Source organism: Rattus rattus, chromosome 3 (genome assembly GCF_011064425.1).
Source record: "Rattus rattus isolate New Zealand chromosome 3, Rrattus_CSIRO_v1, whole genome shotgun sequence".
In the NCBI taxonomy this organism is placed as follows: domain Eukaryota; kingdom Metazoa; phylum Chordata; class Mammalia; order Rodentia; family Muridae; genus Rattus; species Rattus rattus.
The window spans coordinates 192,298,948-192,325,250 of NC_046156.1; the positions used below are offsets into that span (position 1 = coordinate 192,298,948).

The 26,303-nt window shown below is 44.1% G+C and overlaps 1 protein-coding gene across 3 annotated transcripts in view; it reads left to right on the top strand.

Moving 5' to 3' along the window:
* Positions 1–4,990: 4,990 nt before the first annotated feature.
* The window catches only part of Rgs7bp (regulator of G protein signaling 7 binding protein), a 116,516-nt gene continuing 95,203 nt past the window's right edge, over positions 4,991–26,303 (top strand). Inside the window, exons 1-2 of one of the 3 annotated variants that reach the window (XM_032898940.1) lie at positions 4,991–5,844; positions 6,746–6,912. In XM_032898940.1, the coding sequence (XP_032754831.1) occupies positions 5,680–5,844; positions 6,746–6,912 (332 nt within the window). In that variant the 5' untranslated portion in view covers positions 4,991–5,679. Of the gene's footprint in view, positions 5,845–5,935; positions 6,319–6,745; positions 6,913–26,303 lie in introns of those variants that run through there. The other 2 variants (XM_032898939.1, XM_032898941.1) reach the window with 2 other exon arrangements.

Sequence of the window (26,303 nt, forward strand, 5' to 3'; positions counted from 1 at the left end):
TAAGGTGAGTCTTATGTTGAGGTGAATCTATGAGGTGACCTTTGTCAAAGCCTTACAACCTGTAGGGAACTCGTCATCAGAGGTTCAGGTAAACACAAAATGTGCCCCTCTTGCTGAGATCTTTCAACTGCACTTTACCCTTCTGCTCGGAATTCAGAGAGCCCCAGGAATATAAATTCATGCTGTTTTGAGTGTGGGGGAAGGTGAGGGAACTGAGCCTGCCTGCTGCTATTCTGATTACAACATTTGTAGCTGGGAGAGACAGCTCTGGATTCAATGCTACTTTTTCCCCCTTTCAGGAAAATGGCTTGTATCAGGGAAAGGCAAAGGGCACAGGCAAGTGATAATTTCTGCTTAATCCCCAGCAGGTGTGCAAGCCTGTAGGCTTAAGATACAGGCAGGGCAGTCCACCCTCTCGTGCTTCCTTTTCCCCTTGTCCCCACCTCCTGCATGGAAACGGGGTAATGCAATTATGTCGCCTTTTTTTTTCTTTTAATTTGCTGAAATTATTTCTAGGCAGAATGGGGAGGGAAGAAACCAGATGGCTGTAGCTGGAGTAGAAAGCTACTAGTGAGGAGCTTTAAGTACCCAACTCTGGTGGAAGTCTCTATTATGTTGCAAAGGAAGGAGGTGAGATTCCAGAAGACGGGCAAAATATTACCAGCACACCGCCAGGATCCTGTTCTCTATCTTTTCTCCATGAACCAGAGTGCCAGTCCCTAGTCCTTTACTCTCCTCAATCCTATCAACCGTGTGCTATCATAGAGTAGCTTCGATGTGGCAGGTGGAGGAATTGGTATGAGGTTGAATTAATGGCGGCAAATGGGGTTTACTTAACGAATGAGCGTCACCCAAGTCATTTTAGAGTCCCTTGGTCTCTGCTGCTCCGTTCCTCACCATCTACAACTCCATCAGCCCCTAAATCCCTATTATGTGATGTAGCAATTCTTCAGCCCTTCCTCCCTACACACGTGAAGCAGAGAGCGCAGTGAGACTTCAGCTAGAGGAAGAGTCCAGGAACGGCTGAAGGCTAATCTGTTGTCTTCTTGAGTTTGTGGAGAGAGAGGCAACACATGAGTCCTTTTACACTGAGCTTCCTGAGACAGCAGTACACAAAGAGGAGGAAGAAGCATCGGGAAGTCCTTCCTCTAGTATCTGTGGCGAAAAAACTGTCCTGTCCTCTGCAGAATAACAAGGAGATGAACTTGGGTCTTCACTCAGATCTATAGCTGGGAGGTTTCGGTTTGCCGCGACAACCAAACAAATAATGTCTTTTCCAATATCACTCCATCACGCTGAAAACAACTCAAACCACTATGACATCAAATACCTGGAGTTGATCCTAGATTCAACAGGTAGAGGAAGGAAGGGCTTCATTCCTCAAGATGTCAGCAGAAAGTGCTGGGTGTATGTGTAGGTCACCCACTCTTCTGTGCAAGTGGGACACAAATTCAGCGACTCCCACAAGTCTCACTCTCAGACTGAAATTTCATGACAAGAACTCGCAGAACCCAGGAAAACGGGTTTTCAGTTATTAGCAGCTTATCCAAGCCTATGTCATCCCGGAACACCAAACAAAGGAGAGAGACATACATTTGGAGTCAGGGGGATAACTCAGCTTGTAAAGATACCTGTCATCATGCCTGAGAACCTGAAGTCCATCCTTGGGACCCACATGGTGGAAGGAGAAAAAAATGACTCCTGCAAATGTCCTCTGACCCCCATCTACACTAGGCGCCTTGCTTCCCTCATACATAAATAAAAATAAATTAAGATTTTTCAACAATCTTTAGTGTTATCCCAGATAACTTGAGACCTTTGAAAACTCCATGTGGAAACCTGTTCCCTAAAATATATGCATGTACATAAATGAAAAGAGTTTAAATGGAGTTACCCTAACATGAAGGGAGGTATCTATCCTAGACTGCATAGGCTCTCAAATGAAATGCCCAGTGTCAGGAATGGGTTACTTCTAGAGTGTTAGTCAGTGGGGTTCCCTAGTCCTCCCCCAAAAAACCTATAGGCCATTATCTCTAATTTTGGTTACCCTCCAGAACTTGATGGTGAGACCCTATTGCAAGTGATACCACATAGTCATAAGTCAAGGTAAAATCAAACTAGTACCCCACCTGGAAGCTTTAATCCTGCTGGCTGGCTTCTTAGGCTGAATGACACTATCCAAAATACCAAATGATGGGCACAGCCGTTTTCCTTATCCATCCGTAAACCCTGTGGGCTATAAAAAAGGCTGTCCTGGTAAGTGGCACATATGTAATGGGAATAATCAACCGTTTTCTGATTGGATTTAAGGCCTGCTTCATAAAACGGAACTCATATCTGGTATTAACAAGGCTGAGATCCCATGGCTAAGTAGGTCATGGGCTCTAGGGAAGAACCTACTACAATTATTTTGCTAAATGGACAGAGTATTAAACCAACTCCTAATGGCTTATTACAACTATAGATAAGCACATCTTTCAACCCTCATTAAAGTAGCTTCTATTAATCCCACAGATTCGAGGGGAAAGACCACTGACCCAAATCATAGCCAAATTAATTAAAGCAAGCAGTTAGTTAAAGCAACCCTTTTTTTTTTCATTCATGTACACAGACTGTCTTTCCCTAAAAGCGAGTTTCAAGAGATCTGCATTGGACATGGGTAAGGTAAGATCTTTCGTGGTCCAGGAGTAGGGGGTTCTGAACGGGGGATTTGGCAGGCAAATAGGTAGGGAACACAGGCAGAACATAAGCATAACAACTTCCTAACAATAAACAAAGACATGGATACAAGGTGGTCAAAACAGGACAGTCATAACAAGGTAGTCATAACAACAGGTGGTCTTAATAACCTTTTGAAAGAAAGGCACGGTTGCTGTTTCCTGGAACAGCAGTACAGAGCCATTTTGTAGTTAAGGATACAGGTGGGGTATACCCCAGCCCTTGAGAAACAGACTTAATCGTAAACAGGATTGAAACAGGATTGTCTTTACTATCAAAATGGCTTTCAAAACTAAAGGGGAGGTAGGCTGGTTAGTCATTTCCTTTTACAGTAGATATCAATTAAAGACAGAAACCTGCCACTGCTCACTAAGCAAAGAATAAGAGACTATGGAGTGTTTAATGCTAAATGGGACATCTGCATCACATACCCTTGTCTCCAAGGCTAAGGGATCATGGAAGAGGGCATGGAAATGTTGTAAGAGCCAGCGACAGTGCATTAATTCAAAGAATCAGCATGTTCCAGAAATAACAGGACAGTTCTACATATGAGCTCACCGCAGTTGTGTTAGCATAAGTAAGACCTTAGCAAGATCAACCTAGTCAAAAACTCTTCATGGACAAGGAAGGGGGGTCCTGAAGCCCTACCCCTAGCTAAAGAGATTTTAACACTAGATTGCTTCTGCTGTTTTCTTCAAGGATGCAGCCCCCAAGAGTCTACCCATGATCCAGAGATGGCCCTATTCCCATACACACAGAGTATCACTAAGTGGTCTCGGTGGGTTTAAAAAGAAAAAAAGAAGAACACAGAAAATGGTGGGAGGGAATAGTAATGCAGGATCGTCCAGGATCTAGAGAGGAAGCAATAGAGGAATGTTATACGCCATGTATGGAATTCTGAAACAATATGCACATATGCTTTTGAGAAGAACAAGGTAGAAGATGCTACTTTTATGTCCTGTCTGCTCTGGGCATGGTGTCCTTCCTCTTGGCAACTGGCTATTGTTCCCAAAGTGGAAGTTGCAGGTGACACCTGGGTGACGGGTTTCTCACACGTTTCTTGGCATGACTCAGTGAAGAAATGGCCATGGATGGTGAACTCCCTTCAGCCCTCACCCTTTTCTGGAAGCTGGGAGCAGAGTGGAAAGTCCTGAGCTACTTAAGGATTGGGTTTTGTTGCAACAAGACATTCCCACCACCCCGTTCACTCAGACAGTACAATGGTTTTAGAAGGACTGGGTCAAGACCAGAGACAACAGTCTAATGTGCTTGTTTATTATCCGACACCATCTAAATGTGTTTATCTGCCCATTAAAAGACAAATTAACAAAAGCCATGGGGGTGGGGGGTGGGGCTCATGAGAAGAGTTGGAGGGGGTAAAATGAAGGGTACAAATGATGCAATTATATTTAGATTTCAAAAAAGAAAACAATCTAGAGGTACCTCTAATTCCCATTTAAAATGTTGGCTCCCTGGCTATTGCTGGTTCCCCTTTCTGTGAACTCAACACATTCACCTGTTATTGACCAAGAACCACTGATTTGTTTTGCCAGGGTTGCTCAGCACAAAACTACTTCCGCAGGGGAACTAGTTTACCTTAGCACTCCTCTTCAGAAACAAGTATTCAGGGCATCGGAGTTGAATGAATGGCCTTACTACTCCCTCTTCCTTCCTGGAGGATGCTACAAAGTCACTGATCAGGGAAAAACATTGGCTGGGGACCCAAGCCCACCCCTTTCTGAAGACACCTTCACCTCTTTCCATTGGCTTCTGCATCTGACCTCCTGTAGGAAGAAAGGGTCATCTTGGGTGTTGGGGGAGATCTGTTGGCTCTTGCTTCTTTAGTCTCTGCTGGTAAACTCTTGCAGGGTTGACACAACCACCTGAAGTGGGGCTAGGATAAGTACCAACTTGAGTAAATGCCGTGCCTTCACCTCCTCGCCCCTCCCAGGAACAAAGATCAAACAAAAGCAACTCAGGGCAACAGAGCTGTCCTTGGACTCTCTCAAGAGAGCTTCCTTTCCAAACAAAATACCCCACTCCCTCCTTTGGCCCCTGAAAGTCTCCTCTCAGATGACGACGGCCTTAAGCCCCAATCGGTTTATTTGAAATCCATGTTTAGGTCCCAGCATGTGGCAATGTGCTCCACTCTGATGACACTTTTCGTTTCTAATAATAGAGCAGATGAAGTAATATTGCAATTGATGTTCCCGGGAATTTGATTGGATAAGTGCATAAACTGTGGAGGGGAAGGAGATTGTATGGATCACATTAGTATTCCTGTCCTATCAATGTGCGGGGCCACGACCAACGTCAGCCGGACCGACTCCGTGCGTCTGCCAGTCCCGCCACGGATTCATCTGGGATCCTCACACACCCAAGCCCACGGAGACGAGGGATCAAGGCGGCCCGATTAGCGCCAATTGCTTGCTGCGGAACAGCTCGCCCCTTCCAGGTCTGGCGGGTGTGGAGGGAGGGGAGAGGCGAGCCGCGCACGCCGCTGCGGGAAGACACCGAAGCAAGAGCGACACCCCCTCCCGCCCCCCACCCTGCAGCGCAGGCTTTGAACGCCGCTTCCCCCATCTGAATGGAAACTCGGAGCCGCCCGGCGGCGCGTTCCTCCTCGCTCAGCCTGTCAATCCATGCCCAGAGGAAGGCGGTGCAAGCCCGCGCCAGCAGCGTCCAGCTCCCGGGACAGGGCCGGCAATGCTGCTGAGCAGAACTTGATCGCGCCTCTCCGTCGCTGCTAGCGGAAGCGATGCTGTACCGCACAGGCAACGCTTCCCCGGCTCTCCTTCAAGCTGAAGGTTACCCACCCGCGCAGCCAGCCGCAACCTTGTGAGCCGCGCGCGCCTCAGGTCCGGGCTCCGGCTGCTCCGCGGCGGCGTGCAGGGGCAACCACCGGGCCGCCCGCGCCGGGGCGCACTGCACCAGCGGCTTCGGCTTCGTGGATGTGTATGCATGAGTTCTGCACCGAATGGGCGCAAAAAGCGCCCCAGCCGGTCCACCCGCTCCTCGATCTTCCAGATCAGCAAGCCTCCGCTGCAGAGCGGAGATTGGGAGCGCAGGGGCAGTGGCTCCGAAAGCGCCCACAAAACCCAACGAGCCCTGGACGACTGCAAGATGGTGGGTGAAAAACTGCACCTTATTTTTTTTGGGGGGGGGGTGGTTAGGGAATCGTGTATCTTAATCCTTTGCTTGAGTGCCAGCCACTCCCCACCCTCAGCCTCCCCATGCCGATCACGTGCACGATGTACTATTTTTAAATCTGCACTCCCCCAGATGCGGGGTGACACCCAGGTCGAAATGGCCCCGATGAAACAAGAGTCATGGGGTCTGGATCCTGGGAGTCAGAGGCTGTAGGTGATGCCTCCACCCCTGGAAGAATGGTAGACGCGGTGAAAGAGGGTGAAGTGGCTGGCTCACCAGGGAGAGAGGTGGGGGTGCGGGTTTGTGGTGACACAGTAACAAACAAACCCAAACAGAGCGCAGGAGCGCTGCAGAGACTATGAAATGTCCCAGAGCAGAGGACAGGACATGGCCAGTCTTTCTGTCAGGGTCCCAGCCAAAAGCGTTCAGTGGTCCAGCAAGAGATGAAAGGTTTGCCTGTTGTGTCCTACTTGTGGTTTGATCTTGTTTGTTTGTTTTTTGTTTGCTTGTTTTTCTGCGCCACTCCAACTCCGTATACTAGAAGTAGAAGAGAGCATCTATCTCAGCCCCCAGCATCATTCTCTCTTGTAGCCTGGGAGTGGCTTGATAGATGTTCTTGCTCTTCAGAAAACAAGTCTAAATGTGGGGGCAACTGGGACGGCAAGTGGAGCCTCCATGGCTCGCTTGCAGAGGGGAAAAAAAACATTGCCTTGTATAAAGAGACTTTGCCATCCTTGTACCTTAAGCTTTAAACAGTCCTAAGGCCCCTTAGTTGGAGATTTGAGGTGCGAGCCCACAGGTCAAATCTCTGTTTATATATACTAAAATAGTTAAGTTTCTGATAAGTGTTGGTGAATGAAACTGGCTTGTTTTCCAGCTTGTCCAAGAGTTCAACACGCAAGTGGCCCTGTACCGAGAGTTGGTCATTTCTATTGGGGACGTCTCAGTCAGCTGCCCCTCTCTGCGAGCGGAAATGCACAAGACAAGGACCAAAGGCTGTGAAATGGCCCGACAGGCGCACCAAAAGCTGGCTGCCATCTCAGGGTAGGAGACGCTTGACTGTATGTGGTAATTTGTGTACCTGGTACAGGGATGATGGCAAAAGTCTGTGGTGACCGAGGCCTCAGAACGATCTCTACAAACCTGAGATTTTATAACCGATCATTCTCAGATGCACGAGACCATATAAGCTGTATTAGGTGAGCTGTGTTGTTGGGATGATAGATAAAAAGACAGACAGACAGACGTAAATGCATGCACATGTGTGGTTTTGCTCAACTGACTTTTTAAAAGTTAACTTTCAGGTAAATAACTGGAATTGGGAGCTTAAAATTTTGGTGAGGGGGATGCCTATGCATTGAAGGTACACTATTCTGTTTGAAGATGCTTTTGTAATCTGCTGCTGGACAAAAGGCCTGTGCTGGAGAGAGAAAAAAATCTTTGCTAAATCTCAGATTTAATAAACTATGCCATGTGGTACATCCCTAGGCTGCTGCTTAAAGTCAGTAAAATAAAATCTTGGGTAAAATTTACATCCTTTTACTAGATGCGAAGGGCAAATTTTGACACATGTAAAGGTGGGGTTTTTTTTGTCATTTTGCTGTTTTGCACATTGTGGATATTGACAAATTTGAGCTAACATCAGCTACGTTTAACCCCCACCCCTCGTTTTCATTTATTTATTTATTAATGGATTCCCAAATCCGTAGAAGGTGCTAAAAAAGTAAATGAAAACTGCTTTTCTGGGGTCCCAGCTATTCCATCTGGACCCCAGTGTTGAGAAAGGACCAGTGATTTGCCCACAGTTGCTGCTGTCAAACCAGGAAGTTCCGGAGGCAATGTGAGAATCCTGGCATAGACACTGAACACTTCGTTCACTCTTTTACTCTTTTTTTATTCTTTTCCTTTTTTCGGAGCTGGGGACCGAACCCAGGGCCTTGTGCTTGCTAGGCAAGCGCTCTACCACTGAGCTAAACCCCCTAGGCGTTATCTACTTTTTTCTTTGTGAGTGTGGCCTTGTCATAAGACAAGTGTGGATACGTCTACTCACCTGATGATGCTGCAGACAGATCACTTAGAAAACAGAACTAATTACTCTCTTTCCCATCTTCAGTGCCAAGAACATACAGTAAACATGACTGGGATATAAAGTTGGAAAAAATTATGTTACTTCTTTTAGTAACTCGTTTATGTTTGACAATGGAAATTTTATTTCATGAGAAAGATAAACTTTCCGTATTTACTTGGAGTGAGATACCCCGAATATCACGCAAGCCTATCTTATTTAGGGTAAAATTGAGAAGTTTTACCCTTTTCTGTCCTGTTGTATTTAACAGGAAGTAAATTTGGAAGTGGGGGGGTAGGTATTTGAGGATGTAGCTATAATAAGCACCGAGAAAAGCCACTGATAAGTTGAAAAACAGAGAAACACTGGCTGGCTAGGAGAGCTTGGAGCCGAAAGTGAGCGCCTCTGTAAATTAAAGACGAACTCATATCCAGACCCCCTTTTAATCAAAATTCAAAATGAGAATATGTTCCAATCGCGGGGATTGGGGGACCGAGCAGGCATTCAAGTCAGTTGACTTTGCTGTACCCAGGAGCTGAGGTCTCCGAATCTTTGGGAAGAGCCTTAATGCATCAGATAGCTATTGAGAGCTGAGGATACGAAGTGGGAGGGATTTACTCTGAGTGTGGTCACCCTTTGCTGCTTGCTTACCTGTTAATCTGGGGTCGATGCTAATGAAGGCAGTTTTTATAAGAACTGGTGAAGAATGGCAGTGTTCACTGATGTCCGTAAACATAAAAGTCCACAATAGCCTGGCATGCGATTTGACACGCACCCCCTCTAAATAAATAATTAAATGCGATTTGATGTTTCTTATAAGAGGTGACAGTGATATAATTGAAGGAAATCCCTTCGGTGCCTTACCATCTGGGCTCCGCTAACGCAGGACGTGGTTCCTGTCGGTGGAATTCTGTTTCTGATATTGCTTGTTGATGTGGCTCTCGTTTCAAGCTTAAAGTGAAGACTGGTACGGAGGCTGTAAGATCCACTTCACAGTCTGAAGCAGGCGGTGAGAAACACACAGAGCTCTGGGCAGAGTAGAAACACCGAGTTTACCGAGTGTCTATTGTCTGCTGCCGTAGCTCAGCTAACTCTCAGAACAGTTACCCCAAGTTAGCACCGATCTACAACTGTGATCGAACTCCTCAGTGATACTGGGGAGTTCTGCAAAGACTCAGCTAAAAGGTGCCACTGACTTGATTGAACCCCACATCCCCTTTCCTCTGAAATCCATACTCTTTTCTCTACATAATGCTGCCACACAACGGGTGTTAAATAATTTTGTTTTTCCTAAAATTTGGGTGAACTTCAAGAAACAAATAAGCTAACTCAGAGAAGTCCTAAAATATCACAATTCTGTGATTCTTATGTATACTAAATGTGTTTCCTTCAGAAAAGGCAAATCTGTAGGGACAGAAAGTCAATTAGTGATTAATGGTTATTCTGATGGGAATAGATAGTAATCTCTTTTCAGTATAATAGAAAGGTTCCAGAATTGGACAATGGTGATACTTCTAGAACTTTGTGTATTTTACTAAAGCTCGTTGACCTTCCCTCTAAAAGTTAATGTGTCTGTCTGTGAACATAAGGTACGTAAAGGATAACTCAGTAAGTTCTCTTTAAAAATGTTGCCCCCATCAATATGATTAACACTCGATTATCTGTTGGTATCAATTCTTTTTCTCTCACACAGCTTATAATATAAAGTGATATACATTGGAGGAAAGAACGAAAAGTGGAACTTGCTCTAGTCATTTGTCAAGATGCCCGTCTAATAGCTATCATCACAACGCTAATGCCTCTCTATTTGTAGGAATACAGAAACAGTTAGGGCAGGACTTCAGAAAATAACTGAAGTTGTTTCTTTCTTACAGGGCACACCACGTCTTCCTCTCCCATGAGCTGAATTTGGGGCCAGAGGAAGGAGGCATGGTGAAAAGCAGACAGGGACAAGGAACATGAAGCCAGATTGAAAGGCAAAGGGACAAAAGTAATTTAGAATGACGCCACAGATACTTTATAACTCTCATCCCTGACTAATTGAAGCCTTCTGGGCATGATAGTGTTCTCACCGGCTGGCTCTGGGCAGGAAAGCCGTATTTACCAGCAGTGTCTCACACTGTGTTTGGATCAGCAGCTGGCCTAGCACGCTCTTGGCTTTCAAAGTATAAGGTTCTTCGGAACTGACCTAGATAGGGGATTGCAAAACCTCCTCTGACAGAAGTGTCAAGCTATTATGTCTTTACAACCCAGATCCTTTCTGGAATGGTATGTCCGGGGCAGAGGAGGCAGAGAGGCTTAAAGACCAATTGTGAAAATGGTCCACAAACTTCTTTAAATATGAAATATGAAAAATTGATTTTCTAGGCAAGACAGGATAGCATTGCTATGCACTGTTTGGGCTGTGTGTTTGTGTGTGTCTGTGTGTTTGTGTGTTTGTATGTATGTCTGAGTGTGTCTCTGTGAATGTGTACGTTTGTGTGTGTGTGTGTCTGAGTGTGTCTGTGTATGCAAGTATGTATCTGTGTGTGTCTGTGTGTGTGTCTGTGTGTATGAGTGTGCACCTGTGTGTTTGTGTGTCTATGTGTTTGTGTGTGTGTGTTTGTAGGTGTCTGTGTCTATGTGTTTGTGTATGTGTATTTGTGTGTGTGTATGTGTGTATGTCTGTGTGTATGTGTGTGTGTGTGTCTGTGTGTGTGTGTGTGTGCGTGTGTGTGTGTGTATGTCTCTGTGTGTCTATGTCTGTGTGTGTGTTTGTGTGTGTGTGTGTCTGTGTGTGTGTGTGTGTGTGTGTGTGTGTGTGTGTGTGTGTGTGTGTGTGTGTGTGTGTGTGTGTGTGTCTGGGTGTGTGTGTTTGTGTGCATGTGTGTATGTATGTCTCTGTGTGTCTATGTCTGTGTGTGTACGTGTGTGTGTTCATGTGTGTGTGTGTGTGTCTGTTCATGTGTGTGTATGTGTGTTCATGTGTGTGTGTGTATGTCTGTGTGTGTATGTGTGTGTGTGTGTCTGAGTGTATGAGTGCATTTGCGTGTGCATGTGTGTATGTATGTCTCTGTGTGTCTATGTCTGTGTGTGTCCGTGTGTCTGTTCATGTGTGTGTATGTGTGTGTGTGTGTGTCTGTCCATTCACACATATCAGAGGAAGACATCAGTCTGTCTCATTGGAATTCCTTTCCAACTGACTTCTGAGACACCTTAAAGAATTCTTGGGGCTCTTTGGCACTTTATATTTGAGGATTGTGAGAGTCACATCACAGGTACTTCGGATGCAATCAACCACAGCGCAAATGGAGATTTGGGAATCAGATAGACTTGGGGCGTTTATTATATTTTAAAACTTTTGTGGAATTTATGCTCTGAACTTCACTTACTTCCTTATCTATCAAGTCTTTGTCAGGGGCAGTTTTCTCAACCGCGTGGGCTCAGTATATATGTGTCCAGGCTGTCGCGCGGCATGTCCCTACCAGTCCTGGAAAGAAAAGAGGGGGACACACAGGAAGCCAACATCTTCCAGAAAGCTGCAGGACTGTGCTGTGACTTGTGGGATCACCCTCCCAGCACTGCGTCTCTGGTATCTGTGTTGGACCGAGTCCTCCTCACACCTATACCTTATCGTAAGGGCTCCTGGAGAGTCAAAGCAGAAAGGAAACTAGGGAAGATCTTACAAACAGGTGTGAGCAGGACAAAGTGCGGGGCAAGATGAGAGGAAAACATTGACTCTGAGGTAGATTAGATCTGAATAAACTCCTGCCTTCACTTCGCCTCCTACTAAGGACACATGTAAGCCAATAAGCACATGGATTCGCAGTGTAGCAAGTGGTCGTCTGGTCCTGTGCCACAAGTGTGGGAACCAGACTGTCAGTCCTGTGCTATTTGCAAACGGTGTGAACGGAAGGATTATGACCCTCTGCCTCACTTTCTTAAGGCAAATAAAGACCAAGTCTCACGGCATTGTGAAGACACTGACGTCATGTAGCAAGTGCTGTTTTTACGTGCAGGTCAGTGATTTTATAACTACTGAAACACTTGGCAACTCAGATGGTCCAGAAACACTTGTTTAAACTTTTATATTAATCCATCAAATAGTTTTCAAATAAATGCTTTACCTGGAATACATTTTGTGTATTTTCTATATTGAAAATGCCCCTGGAGAACCATCTAATGTCCTATTCCTGAGTACTTTACGGGCGATGTGGAGATGTGACAGCTCGAAGGTCAGTGCAGAGTTATTTTATGTAAGTCAGCCTAGATCATTCCTAAGGAATAGAATTCTTACAAAGCCTTTAAGCTGGTTCTGTGTGGCCTGTACGACATCGAACGGTTCTGCTAAGTTCACTGCACACCTCAGTGAGAGGGTCGAATGACTTCTCAGGCTCCTGCCTACTTGAAGTCCAGCATTGCCCATTAGCTGATGTAGAATCATGAATGTTCGTTTGTGAAACTGAGCTATGAAAACCATAAGTGTAACAGAGGGTTCAGTGATGAAAACTTCAAAGTCATTATTGGGGATCTGAACGGAGACTCCATTCACCAAAAGCATCTTCATTTCCTGGTGGCCTTCTGCTTCAGTGTGCTGAACATCACAGAGAGCCGCAACACCAGGCTCTGGGAGGTATCCCTCCAGCCACATCTTCCCCACTCTTCAGGTTTTCTTCTTCTTCCCCTTCAACCTTTCAGCTTTGTTTGTTGTCTACTGCTGTTTTTGTTTTGTAAATCTCTACTTTCCAGCCCCGCTTCTACCTGATTCTGTTCTAGACTTTTGTTCTGAGTGTTCAGAAGCTGGGCTGCGTGAGGGAGAGGAACATAAGGGATGATATTTATTCAGTGTCCCTTCTGACACGCTGGCTGAGACAGCGGCAGTTGGGTGGGATAGAAGGCTGAGGGCGAGCTGGCTGACATGGGTGTACTTCCCACAGCTTTCTTTGAGTCTCACGATGGAGGCTGTACTAGGTGGGCTGTGGCAGCCCCAACTGCCAGGCAGACAGCCTGCGGTTGGCAGGCATGCCCGTACATCCACTCCGACCTTCATCCTCCCTCCCTTACAGAGAACAGAACTCTCACTGGCCCGGTACTGAAAGACAAGTGGTGGATGTGTTCTTCGGTAAGATAATGATGGCACCACGGTTCTGAGAGCCGTAATTTAAAAGTGCCAGAGACTAGGTGTTTGAGCAGCGGGAACGTGTTGTCTCAGAGTCGTGGAGGTGAGGAGGCCATGCTGAACGGTTGACCAAAGTTGGCCATCAGGAGGCTCTATCCCGAATCTTCCTAAACTTCTAGTGGTTTGCTAGCAGTCTCAGAGGTTCTTTGGTTTGTTGAGTGACTCTGCCTTTGCCTTCACTTGGTATTTCCCTGGGAGTTTACCTGCATCTACATTTCCGTATTTTGTAAGGACACCAATCATACTGATTAGGAGTCCATCCTAACCAGGAGTCCACTGTGATCTGACTTAACTCATTATACCTGCAGGATACTATTTCCCCAAACAGGTCACACTTTGAAGGTGACACTCAGGTCAGGGGTACGACTTCAATTTATAAATGTGAAGAGGACATAACTAAACACAGGGCAAGCATTTTGACCTCTTTGTCTTTGGCGGCAAAGGTGGAGTTTTGTTCAGAACTTTCTACGTCCCCTCCACTTTCAAGTGTCTTATATTTGGGCAGCATGGCTAGCATTTTGTTATATGATGTAACTGTTCATATGTGACAGTAAACCAGAACACAGCCAGAGAGACAATACAGAGGAGAGGAAGAAAGAGAACACTCAGTGGTCCTTCTGTGCAACAACACTCACTTTCTCACATGGGAAGATGAGTAAGCAGTGGTCCCTTAATGGTGCTGATATTGTTACTTAAGGGCTATAAGCATCATCCCCAGCAAGTGACAAGGGACTGACACACACCACGTTGAAGAGAGTTCTTGCTTAATTGGTTTGCTTGCTTGTTTGCTTGATAGATTGTTTGTTTGGTTGGTTGGTTGGTTGGTTGGCTGATTGGTTGGTTGGTTGATTGATTGGTTGATTGGTTGATTGGTTGATTGATTGGTTGATTGGTTGATTGATTGGTTGATTGATTGGTTGATTGATTGGTTGATTGGTTGGTTGGTTGGTTGATCAATTGGTTGATTGGTTGGTTGATTGTTCTACATGTCTCAACCCACCTCAAACTTTTTACCTTCCTACCTCAGCCTCCCAAGTTCTGGATTTAAAAACCAGTCCCACCATGTCCTGCTTGAAAGAGACCATTACGAGAAAGTAAACTCAGTGTGGCAAGTGATCTCCCACTGCTTGAGAAATTTCTCCCTTTTACCTTTTGAACAGATCTAGTGTCGTTCACCTTGTTAGAGTCTTCTTAATTAATGTTCCAACTAGAAAGAAAATTGAATCTTACAGTGAACTTTAGACAGTTTACCGTTGCTTCGATATTTAAACAGTGGAGTGCTGAGAACATGGTCATGTTTCTTCTGCGTCTGCATCCTGAGTAGCAGGTTCAATGGCACTGTGTGTCTTGTAATTTTATTAACTTTAGGAGCATTTTTGAACTTTTCTCTTGACTTTAGTGAGCATGGGGAGATTAGTCTCCGTGTGTGCGGCTTCTATCAGAGTTGGCTTATTTTTCTGTTTAGAAATTTAAAACTAATCTACTGACTTGAGGCGCATACACAAGAAGCCATCCCAGGGCTTAGTCCTTCATCATTACAACAAAGCAGTGGTCCGTGATTATTTTAGAGTTTCAGGGAAGGTAACACTTAATTTAGGTTGTTACGCACAACTTGGCTTGTGGCTTTCTTTTGTATGGTAAACAGTCGCTAGTCACTGAGATGACCTTTAAAATTGTTTTTCAAACCATTAGCTCTGGAGAGTGTGGCTGTGCTGCATGCTAGGGAGAGACCAGGACATGGCATGAACATACAGGAAACTCAGTTGCCTGATTTTTTATTTCTCTAACTTTGGAAGGTAAGATTATGTGCATAAACATATGTCAAGACTGGAGATTGATATTGGATGTTTCCCTCAACTACTGTGTTACTTATTTTCAGAAAGACAGGGTTTCTCACTGAACTTGGAGCTGGCTGATCTGGCAGGACTGCCTAGCCAGCAAGCCCCAGGAGCCCCAGCCTAGCCTTCTCTTCCCCAGTATTGCAATAGCAATGCTATAACACCTTGCCCAGCTCTTCATGAGTGCTTGAGTCTGATTATGGTTCCTCATTTTTACTGACTTACTCATCTCCCCAATCTTCATGAAATGTGTGTGTGTGTGTGTGCGTGCACGCATGTGTGTATTTGTGTGTGTGTGTATTTGTGTATGCGTGTATGCGTGTGTGTTGGTGTGTGTGTATTTGTGTGTGTTTGTGTGTGTATGTGTATTTGTGTGTGTTTGTGTGTGTGTATGTGTGTGTGTATGCGTGTGTGTTGGGGTGTGTGTGTGTGTATTTTTGTGTGTTTGTGTGTGTTCCAAATAAGAAAAATCACATGAACAAGTTAGTTGCTTATACACAGTTACATACAGATACAAACATATGCACATGCACACAGCAAACTGATCACAGCAAGCTTATTTATGAGATCAGATCTTGTTGGATAAGATATCTAAACCTTTCAATTGAATTGTTTTACAAACAAATGTTTCTAACCAATGGGAGACCCTATACAAAATAAGAGTGTTAAAAAAGCCAGGATTAACAGACAGATGCATCTTAAACTAAGAATGACTAGTGAGGTCACAGATTAAAAGGTACCACAACCTAGTGTGTTCTTCAGGTCACTAATGCTGTCTTGAGGTTACTTTTCCCCTCAGGCTCCTGTAGTGTTTTATTGTTTTCAGTGTGTGATGAGCCTCCTTTTTCAACGTATCTGTAACCATTCTCTGAGCTAAGAAATTTATTTATTTACCAAGGACATTCGGATGTCACCTACTGAGCTCAGAAATGTATCTACCTGGACATCAGCTGCTCTGTAGCATCACCTGTTCTGTGACATCACTTGCTCTGTGACATCACCTACTCTATGATATCACTTGTTCTGTGACATCACTTGCTCTGTGACATCACCTGCTCTGTGATATCACCTGCTCTGTGAAATCATCTGTTCTGTGACATCACCTGCTCTGTGACATCATCTGTTCTGTGACATCACCTGCTCTGTGACATCATCTGTTCTGTGACATCACCTGCTCTGTGATATCATCATCATCTGTTCTGTGACATCACCTGCTCTGTGACATCATCTGTTCTGTGACATCACCTGCTCTGTGACATCATCTGTTCTGTGACATCATCTGTTCTGTGACATCACCTGCTCTGTGACATCATCCTGCTCTGTGACATCATCTGTTCTGTGACATCACCTGCTCTGTGACATCACCTGCTCTGTGACATCATCTGTTCTGTGACATCACCTGCTCTGTGACATCACCTGCTCTGTGACATCATCTGTTCTGTGGCATCACCTGCCCTGTGACATTACCTGCTCCCAACAGGCCTCCCAACAGCCCGCCTGCCTGCAGTCCCTCATCTCTTGTCTTCAGCTTACTCACCCGCTCCAGACTAATCCTCTCTAAATGCTCTTCTGATCTTTGTTATTTCTTTGCTTTTAAGACTTCCAAAGATTCCCCATTGCCTAAAGCAGTGTTTTTCAGTTGTGATCCTTGGACCATCCGTATGGAAATTGCCTGCCTTCAGGTCTAAAAAAAAAAAAAAAAAATCTAAAGATTCTGGGCATGGGGCCTGGAAGTCCAGATGGTTAACAAGCATCACCACATTCCCCTGGAGACTCTGGAACATACTACACAGAGACCCGCTGGCCTCACATGACGATTCTCAGCCTGGGCTCCCCCGGGGGAATCACAGATGCAGCTTTAAACATTTGTAGCTCCTGACTTTCATGCCTAGAATTTCTGATTTAGTAGGTGCTGGATGAGGCCTAGGTATTGGATTTGGTGGTAGTAGTAGTTGTTGTTGTGCTTTTTGTTTTTAAATCTTCCTACAAGAGCATCTGAAGGGATTTTGTTTGCCCCTTACCACCACACCTCCCGCCACACACACAGACAACCTTCAAAGATTCAAAGAGGAATTTAAAGAAACCAGAAAGGCCTTAGAATGGGTAATTCAGAATCAGGTACAGGGGCTCATAAAACCTCAACTCTGCCCTTATTCCTAGTTCATGGTGCTCAGTCTCAACTTTGTTTTATGATTCAAGACTGTGATTGGAGCCTTGGCCTTGGGCCTCAGGAAGAAAGGCAGAGAAATATCTGGGGCCTTTAAGGAGTTCTAAACAGAGTTTCATCTAGAACTTCATACAATGATCACATAGTCTCTGCATACTCTCTCTGCCTGAACAATGTATGCTCTTCTATTCTTTTCTTAAATAAAACAAAGATATTACTAATAAAAAAAAAGTCAGATGGAGGTCAGAAAATAACTAAATACTGTCTGTCACAGAATGTAACATATTTCCTAGTTTAATATTCTGTAACTTCTAACCATCTTTTATTCTGTAGTACATACAGCAGGAGAACCATATACCATCACTGTTCACATATGGTCCTCTCCGTCATGTTCACCCAAAAGGGAAAGTAGTCACTTTCTGGTCACTTTTCTGAATATCAGCATTATATTTCTAGTCTCATTCTGGACTGTCAGACTCCTTATATTGAACAGTGGAGCCCCTCCCTTGCCTGAAAAATTAAGATTTTTCTGTCTTTTAGAAACATAAAAAACTATGAAGTTCAGAAACCATTTTGGAGGGCAGGAAGTTAGGCAAAGTGCCTTTGAAATGATCTGAGGATAATTTTCACAAGACAGGATGTGAAATAAGATAAGGCCAGGAAGAAACACTGATGATAGCACTCTTGAGAAGTTAGTCTTTAATACTTTACCTGATACTGAGTGGGACTCAGAAACAAAAACAAAGGAAGAACCAGGCTCGTTAGACAAACTATGATGAACTGTTTCGAATGGAAGGTGGCAGAGGCCAGAGAACACAGGAGAGTAGAAGGTCGAAGGTCAGGGTCATGAGTTCATTAAAGGACATTTCTTCGATGGAAAGGCATCCCGGTCTAACCCAGAAGTCAGTGCCCCAGGAGCCACATATCCTTCCAAATACTATAAAAAACTAACAGATGAGGCCCTCGAGCTCACACTGACTAGGGAGACCAAAGACTGCAAATTAGAAAGAGCCTTTCAGATGGTGATAGAGGCAGTGGCAAAGTAGAAAGAAGATGGGAACATTAGAGTCAGAGATGGGGTACAGAGCTAATTTCACACGGTGTGGTCAGAGTTGCTTCCCAAGAGATGTTCTTCCTTGATATCTGACCTTCAAAAGGAAACAGTCCTGAGATCATCTGAGCAAAAAGCACTTCAAGGCACAAGGATAAGCAAGCATAATTGTCTTAAGAATGAACTAGCCTTGTCGTGTCTGAAAAACAAATATGACTACGATACATTCAGAATTATCTTCAGTTGTTAAGTAACACAGGTCAGATATCAGTAATTCAGTCCTTCAGGCTGTTTCCTCCCAAAGTCGTTGTACCTCCAGAAATTGTATCTGCGTCCAGGAAAGTCAGTCAGAAAATTAAGATATTAGTCGATTACATGTGTCCCTGTGTAAAAGACTTGCCCAGAAGACTCATAGAATAACTTACATGGATACCTCTTTGGCCAGAATCATGACAATTCCAAGTTTCACACATACAATCTCTCTTTATGCCAATGGTCCAGGAAGAATAAACATTCCTTATTTCTCCCCTGAAATCAAGGATAGGATGTTTTATTATTATTATAACCTGTTGTGTTTGTGTTTGTATGTGTGTATACATGTGTGTTCGTGTGTGTGTTTCTGTGACATGTATGTGTATGTGTGTGTGAAAGTGTTTTACATGTGTGAATGCAGGTGTGTGCATGTCTGTGATATGTATGTGTATATGTGTATGTGAATGTTTTATATGTGTGTGTGTGTGTACATGTGTGAATGCAGGTATGTGCGTGTCTGATATGTATGTGTATATGTGTGAGAGTGTTTTATATGTGTATGCATATGTGAATGCAAGTATGTGCATGTCTGATATGTATGTGTATATGTGTGAGAGTGTTTTATATGTGTATGCATATGTGAATGCAAGTATGTGCATGTCTGATATGTATGTGTATATGTGTGAGAGTGTTTTATATGTGTGTGTGCATATGTGAATGCAGGTATGTGCATGTCTGATATGTATGTGTATATGTGTGAGTGTTTTATGTGTGTGTATGTGTGTGTGCATATGTGAATGCAGGTATGTGCATGTCTGATATGTATGTGTATATGTGTGAGAGTGTTTTATATGTGTGTGTGCATATGTGAATGCAGGTATGTGCATGTCTGATATGTATGTGTATATGTGTGAGTGTTTTATGTGTGTGTGTGCATATGTGAATGCAGATATGTGCATGTCTGACATGTATGTGTATATGTGTGAGAGTGTTTTGTGTGTGTGTGTGTGCATTTGTGAATGCAGGTGTGTGCATGTCTGTAATATGCATGTATATATGTGTGAGAGTGTTTTATGTGTATGTACGTGTGCCTGTGTGAATGCACTGTGTGTCTTGGAGCACATGTGAAGTCAGAGAATAACTTCCATCATGGGCCATTATCTTCTATCTTGTTTGTGACAGGATTGCCCATGGCAGGCTGGCTGGCTCATAAACTTCAGGACTTTCTCCTGTCTCTGCCTCCTGTCTTTCCATAGCAGCACTGGGACTACAAGCAGGAACTATCTTGTTTTACTTCACATGGGATCGGGAGCCCGTTTGGCTCTCCCCACTTTCACGAGAAGTACTATACTCACTGAGCCATGTCCCCATCCCCAAGGGATGGAAACTGGTGGAAAGGAAAACTGAGGAGCTTGTCAGTGAGATTTAACAGAAAGAAAGTTCTTGGCATTCCTGCCTTCTCCTCACACATTCCCTCCATTGTGGGCCAGATGGTGTACTAGGCTGCAGAAGTTTAAAGATGAATGAAGCATAGCCCTGTCTTTGAGGAGGAAGGCCTAGCATTTGTATAGAAATTGACTTATAAACAAATCATCACAAAAAGTGGGATTGGCACTGCAGTAGGAACGTCCAGAGGTCACAGTCAAGTCTTAAGGGAAGCGGTGGTTGGGGTTGGTTTAGATCAGTGGGGGCTGGCTAATGAAAAAGAATGGTGCTCTTGGAGGCAAACAGAAAAGTCCTTTCTCTTTTCCTTTTGTGACTTTGAGAATTATGCCAAGCTCGGGTGAGGCTGTCTAATCTGTAACTCAAAGGAAACAGAGTAGGAGTTTATTTTTATTTACTTAATTTTTTGATAGGATCTCGGTATCTTGTCTAGGCTGGTCTGGAGCTCCTGGGCTCAAACAGTTCCTCAACTTACCAAGTAGCAGAGGCTACATGCATCAGCCATCACATCTGGTCAGTAACAGGAACTCAGATCTGTTAAGGGATTTAAAGCTCTTGTCTCTCTCAGATATTCTACTCCAAGTCCTATACCATCTACACTGATTGTTTCCTGACTTAATCAGTTCATATGAAATAATATTAATATTTTTCAAGCATGGCATTCTGAGTGCGAAGTGCTTTTACCTGTAGATAGCAGACCAGCCATGGAAATGTAGAACTTGTCCTGTTGGTCCAAGATGGCAACCCCCTATCCAGTGCAAGCAGGAGTCCAAGCTGTCTCTGAATTTTAAGGCACATGGACAAGATTTCCTGAGCACCCAAAATGTCAGATTTTTAAATCTCCATTTTGTAATAAGCTGGAATTCTGAAGTGTTGATGTGCATATTGGGGTTTGAACCCTGGTCTCTCTGGTTTCTCTATTTTCATCCCTACAAAGTTTTCTCTCCCGATCCCAGGGCTGCATTCCTGCCCTTCATCTGCCACAGGCTATTTCAGAATCTTTCTTCTTCCCTGGACACATTTCCAATTGAGACTCTTCCTCACCAGGCACATTGCTGATGTGAGGCTTTTAAAGTTTCCTCAGAAAAGAAAAACAGAAAGAAAGAAAACTAACAAAATGGTCCCTGACTGGAGCTGTCAGGAACATAAAAACAGATCTTGGCTCTGCATTCCCAAAACTTCAGCACTTTTTCTCTGGACCCCAAATTTTCCAGAATTTTTCCCCCTCGTAATCATGTTTATTCAAATTGTTCCGTCTGGCATCTTCTCTCTTGGCTGATCAACTATGCAAGTCCTAAAAATGACCCGGTAGGATGAGACTTTGATCCAACTGTAAATTCTAGGTCATTTAAGGAAGAAGCCTGCCTCATTCTAGGGCGAAGCATTCTAGCTAAAGCTGGACACTCCGTCAGTAGAACGACACTGTCAACCCAGCTCCCTCGTAGGACATCAGTGGCCACAGGAATAAAACGGAAACAGTGCCAAGTGTGGGTGGGGCTTTCAAAACCCAGCTTCTTTCCTGCTGGTAACAGGAAGCCTTGCAAGACTTCCATCCCTGCTGTCCACTCACTGGGGAAGGATGTGGCCCCTCTGCGTTTTCATTCATACAGTCTTCATTAATAAACAGAATATTTCTCACTTGCATCTTGAATGTGTGTGTGTGTGTGTGTGTGTGTGTATATACACACACACACACACATATATATATGTATGTATATATATATCAATTCCTAATTTTTCACTGCCATGAAAGTTTACATTGGTCTTACAAGGAACAAATCATCCCCCTTATTCTTACTAAAAGATTCCTTATTTAGAAAAAAAATTCAAGGAGAAATGGAGATTCAATCCTAAAATTGTCCCTAATGTACAGGAAGCACTTCATAGTTCTTGAGCTGTACATCTTAAAGATTTGGGGAGTTATGTCATGATTCACATTTAATAAAATGCATCCTACTCTAGTTCCTGCTTTCCTTCTGTATCAGGAAGTGCTTGGGGCATACACAGACTAAGAGACCATTTATGTGGAAAGTGAGAGAAAGGTCCATTCATCAACTTAACCCCAAGTCCCTGTCCTATTGGTACTTTATTAGCTGTTCAAGAACTCCATTTGTTTTGCCGTTATGATGCTCACCTGTCTTGCTCATGAATGGCAGACAGTGTAGAGAGGCACCCCCATGAGGAGAACCCCAAGTTCTTCCTCTCTATATAACAGTGATAAGGAAACAAATGGCCAGAGTCTCCTAGGACTGATTTGGGGATGAGTATTTGGGTGAGGGTAGCTGTTACCTGCACGAGAGAAGTGCTCGTGGTACTGGAGGGTGGGTGGAACCTCAGCCTCCATTGCGTGGGTTCTTCTCATCACCACAAATGACTCAGAACAAAATCAGGAAGCTCACCTGGAATGTTCGGAAAGCCCCAACTGTGTGCACAAGCCCATAGGGTGGGGTTGAGATCCCTGCCAATTAATAGTATATAGAATTTGACAAGCATCCCTCTCTCCTAAACTGGGTGATGCCTGTAATTCCTCTCCTGTCATTCCTGTCTTAGGCTTAAGTTTTAGTGGCACATCTGTTGAAGCCAGCCTTGTACCATCACCAAATGATGAGGAAATTTCTCAGATTATGACAAGCCACAGCATCCCCCATCACGCAGAACCCACTGCAGTTGTTGTTCCTTCCATAAAACAAGCCGTGCCGATTGTTTTTATATTCATAGAGTCAATCTTTTCTTTTCTGAGGCTGAACTATGTTTTAAGCTACCAGATCTGTTCAGACTTGGCGAGTGGCTTTAAATGATTGCCTAAGTCTTCCTGGCAGTTATCGTCCGGGTACCACTGCAGCTCACGTGGGAGAGCGGGAGGCGAGTTCGGGTGTCTATTTAGGGTCTTAGAAAGAAGCAAGGCCATCTCATGTCGGTTCATTCCGGGAGACGCTGGCTCATCACTTCAACTTTACAAAAGGCGTTCTCCTGCCTGTGAGGAGGAAACTGTGGGATGTGAGGGGGAGCAAGGCAGAGAAGGAGAATGATTCAGATGAAAAGAAGAAAGAAAACGGGAAGGAGGGCCGGATTTGCTCTCTGGGAATTGTGCTGACTAAAGGGTTGGACTGCCAAGAGAGGAAGGATGGGGATGAAAGAAATCAAAAGGGACTGAGTATCTGAGCGCAGGGGAAGGACTGAGCGCAAGCAGGATCTCCAAACTCAGATGAGGGCAAGCGACGAGATCACGTGTCACCACCAGACCCCTTTGATTGCTAGTTTCCACATGAACTGAGAACAAAAATTTTTGCGGCTTGTTTCTCTCCTTTCTTTCTTTCATTTTTGTTTTTATATCACAGTGTATTAACCCTAGGGCCTCACAAATGCTAAGCAGAGGCTAACCACTGATCTACATCCCCAGAGCTCATGTTTTTATTATAAAACCAGATCTATCGCTCCACCATATTTTCCTGAACAAACATAGTGGCCCAGGAAGGTCTTGAATTTTTATCTTTGTGCCTCAGTTTCCCAAGTAGCTGAGATTAACAAGACTGTATTGCCAAGCCCGACTAGTCGGTTTTTCCTAAGATACCAGGGACTAGAAGGATAGCTCAGTGGTTAGGAACACCTGAGAATTTGATTCCCAACACCTGGGCAAGCATCTGGATCTCCAGCTGCAGAGGATCCAGTACCTTCTTCTCGACCCCGTGGATAGATGGGCATGCACGCATGCACACACACACACACACACACACACACACACACACACACACACACACACATACACCTGAATAAAAATAAGAGAAATATTTTAAGAAGAGACTCCAAATTTCAGATCTCCATGTGAGATATCATGAATTTTATGTATTGGCTAACAAAATTGTCCCCAGAGCAGAAGGCCCTCAGACACCTGTTAGCTATTCCCTTTTTGTTTGCCTGGGACATGTGCAGAAATGACTGTTCTGTGTACATTTGTCACTGTGACCTTTTATCACCTTAAGCTCTTTATTGTTGTCACAGTGACCCATTATAGGGGACAAAACTTGTCAATATCTATCACTTCATCAAAAAAAAAAAACCGTGCCAAATACATTTTTAAGAGAGGTGGAAAGGGATATATTTTTGGTTTTGAGAAATTAGCTAATGAAAGCCAAGCATATTTAATTAGCCTTGGAAACTTGTTAAACACTCCTGGAATTGACCATAAGAGAATAAATGGCAGTGTTTGTCTATCTTTCCTAAAGTCAAAAGAAGAAAACTGTTAAAGGATCATAGAGTTTAGGCATCATCTTGCATTAAACAGGAGCCAGAAATCATATTATGATCAAGATCAAGCAAAGTAGCGTGTCAAACATAAAAGCCCAAGGTCTGTACATGTCAAGTACTGGACTTATATATTTTAACTGATCTAAATGAGACCCTAAGGGGAAATGTTTTCAAACCTGATTTCTTGGTATTTATGTGACTTAATAGCTAGGAGGATTTCATCGAAATCCTTGCGGGCAACAATGACAAGTTTCAATCTATATAAAAGAGTTATGGCTACTTCTGCATAGGTAGTTCTGCATTTCAGCCGAGTGCTCAGTTCACTCTACGAAGAGCTCCTGCTAGTAGGTGTGAGGCCTATGCTATACATTTCCTTCCCAATAGTCCTATTGGCCACAAATTCTGTGACTCAAGATTATACGTGGCTTAGGGGATTGGCCACCCATCCTTTACTTGCCCTTCCCTCAGCTTTTCCCTGCCTCTTCCAATAAGCAGTGTGCAAGTGTAATAAGGCCATCAACCAGTGGTTCTCAACCTTCCAAATGCTATGACCCTTTACTACAGTTCCTCATGTCATGGTGAACCTCCCCCACCCCAACCATAAGCTGATTTTGCTGCTACATCATAAAGGTAATTTATGACTGTTAGGGATCCTAACATTAATAGCCGTGTGTTGCCAGTGATCTTAGGTGAGCCCTGTGAAAAGCTCATGCGACCCGACCCTCCAAAAGGGGTGGAGATCAACAGGTTGAGAACTACTGCTGTAGAGAAAGTGATTAGGCTTGAGAGGCCTGTGTGACCTGACAAACAGAAAATGATTAGAGGAGAACTTTGTGCATTTAGAGGAAAACTAAGTCAATTGAGTAACCTGTGAGTTCATGAGACTATAATGCAGTAAATTATATCATAATTTACTTTGCTTTGGTAGTTCCTTCTAATTATGGGTTCTGTGTCTGTAAACAGCAGAAGTATTTTGTGGGCCAATATTCTATTGTTAATACAATTATACTTCTGGACATCTTAATGTCAGTAAGGTCCCCCTCCAACTTCTAAAATTTCAGGGCTCTGAACTGTTCTTATTAATATTTGCTGTCACCAAAGAATGATGACATGAGCCTACTTCTCAGCCTGCAGCCTCAGTCAGGTACCCATAGCATCTTTGAGCCGTACTCTCTCATGACCCTGCTTTGGTTTGATTTATCTGTGTTAACTGAATCCAAGGCCTCTTGGCTCAGCTCCCATATTCTGTTTCCCAGACAATAAAAATTTCCAGGGGTGGGGGGGATGTCCTCTTTCTCCTGAGACGAACGGGATGTTATCAAGCTCTGTCCATAGATGTAAATTGAGTTGACAGAGGCAGAGACAGGGAGAGCAAAAGTGCTACAGATAAAAAAGTGTGTCCCTGACTGGGGCCATCTCCACCCCCACTACAGTCTGCTGACTTAAGTGAAGAATAAGCAGCCACTGACCTCCCATCTCTTCCTCGGCATCCCATAAATTCCTTTCACCCACCCTATCATTATTTGGGTTGTTTGAACCTGTAACTATAGAGATAAAGTGAATACCGGGTGATATCCTTGGTTTCTTAGAGACCTACTGGGCCCTGAGAGGTCACTTACTCTTCATCGACTAAATAGACAGCACAATAATTATCCTCCTGCTTCCCCAGAGCACAGCACTTCTATAAAAATATTATCCTTAGTCCTCTTTGCACCTCCATGAGCTGGAGATCACTTTCATTCTACTTACAAGGAAGCAGAAGCTCAGACAGGCAAACAAGGACACTTACTTTCAGCCACACCGTGTGAGCATTCGGAATGGGGAAGTTGGTTCCTAAGGTCCAGCGCACGGCTTTGCCCACCGCTCCACGGGGACCCTTTACGACATTGTCTTTTAGAGATGTCTGAGTTAAGATTAAGCAGACTCTCCTATCTCGTGGAATAGACAGCCACTTTCACTTTTCCCCTTCAGTAGTTCTGATACTTTATGCAGATCTGAAGAACCCTGCTAGTAGAAAGGACATTGATTGAGAAGTCCCGGGAGCAAATCCTCAAAGGGGAAAAGAAGCCAGCCTTCACTGAGATTTCTAAATGGATGATTCTGAGTATAGCACGGGACCTAGACTCCTTCCATCTGGAACCTTGGAAGGGAACGTATCTGTATGAATTGAACATTGAGTCAGTAAACCCAGAATGCTATACTCCAAGATACTTTGC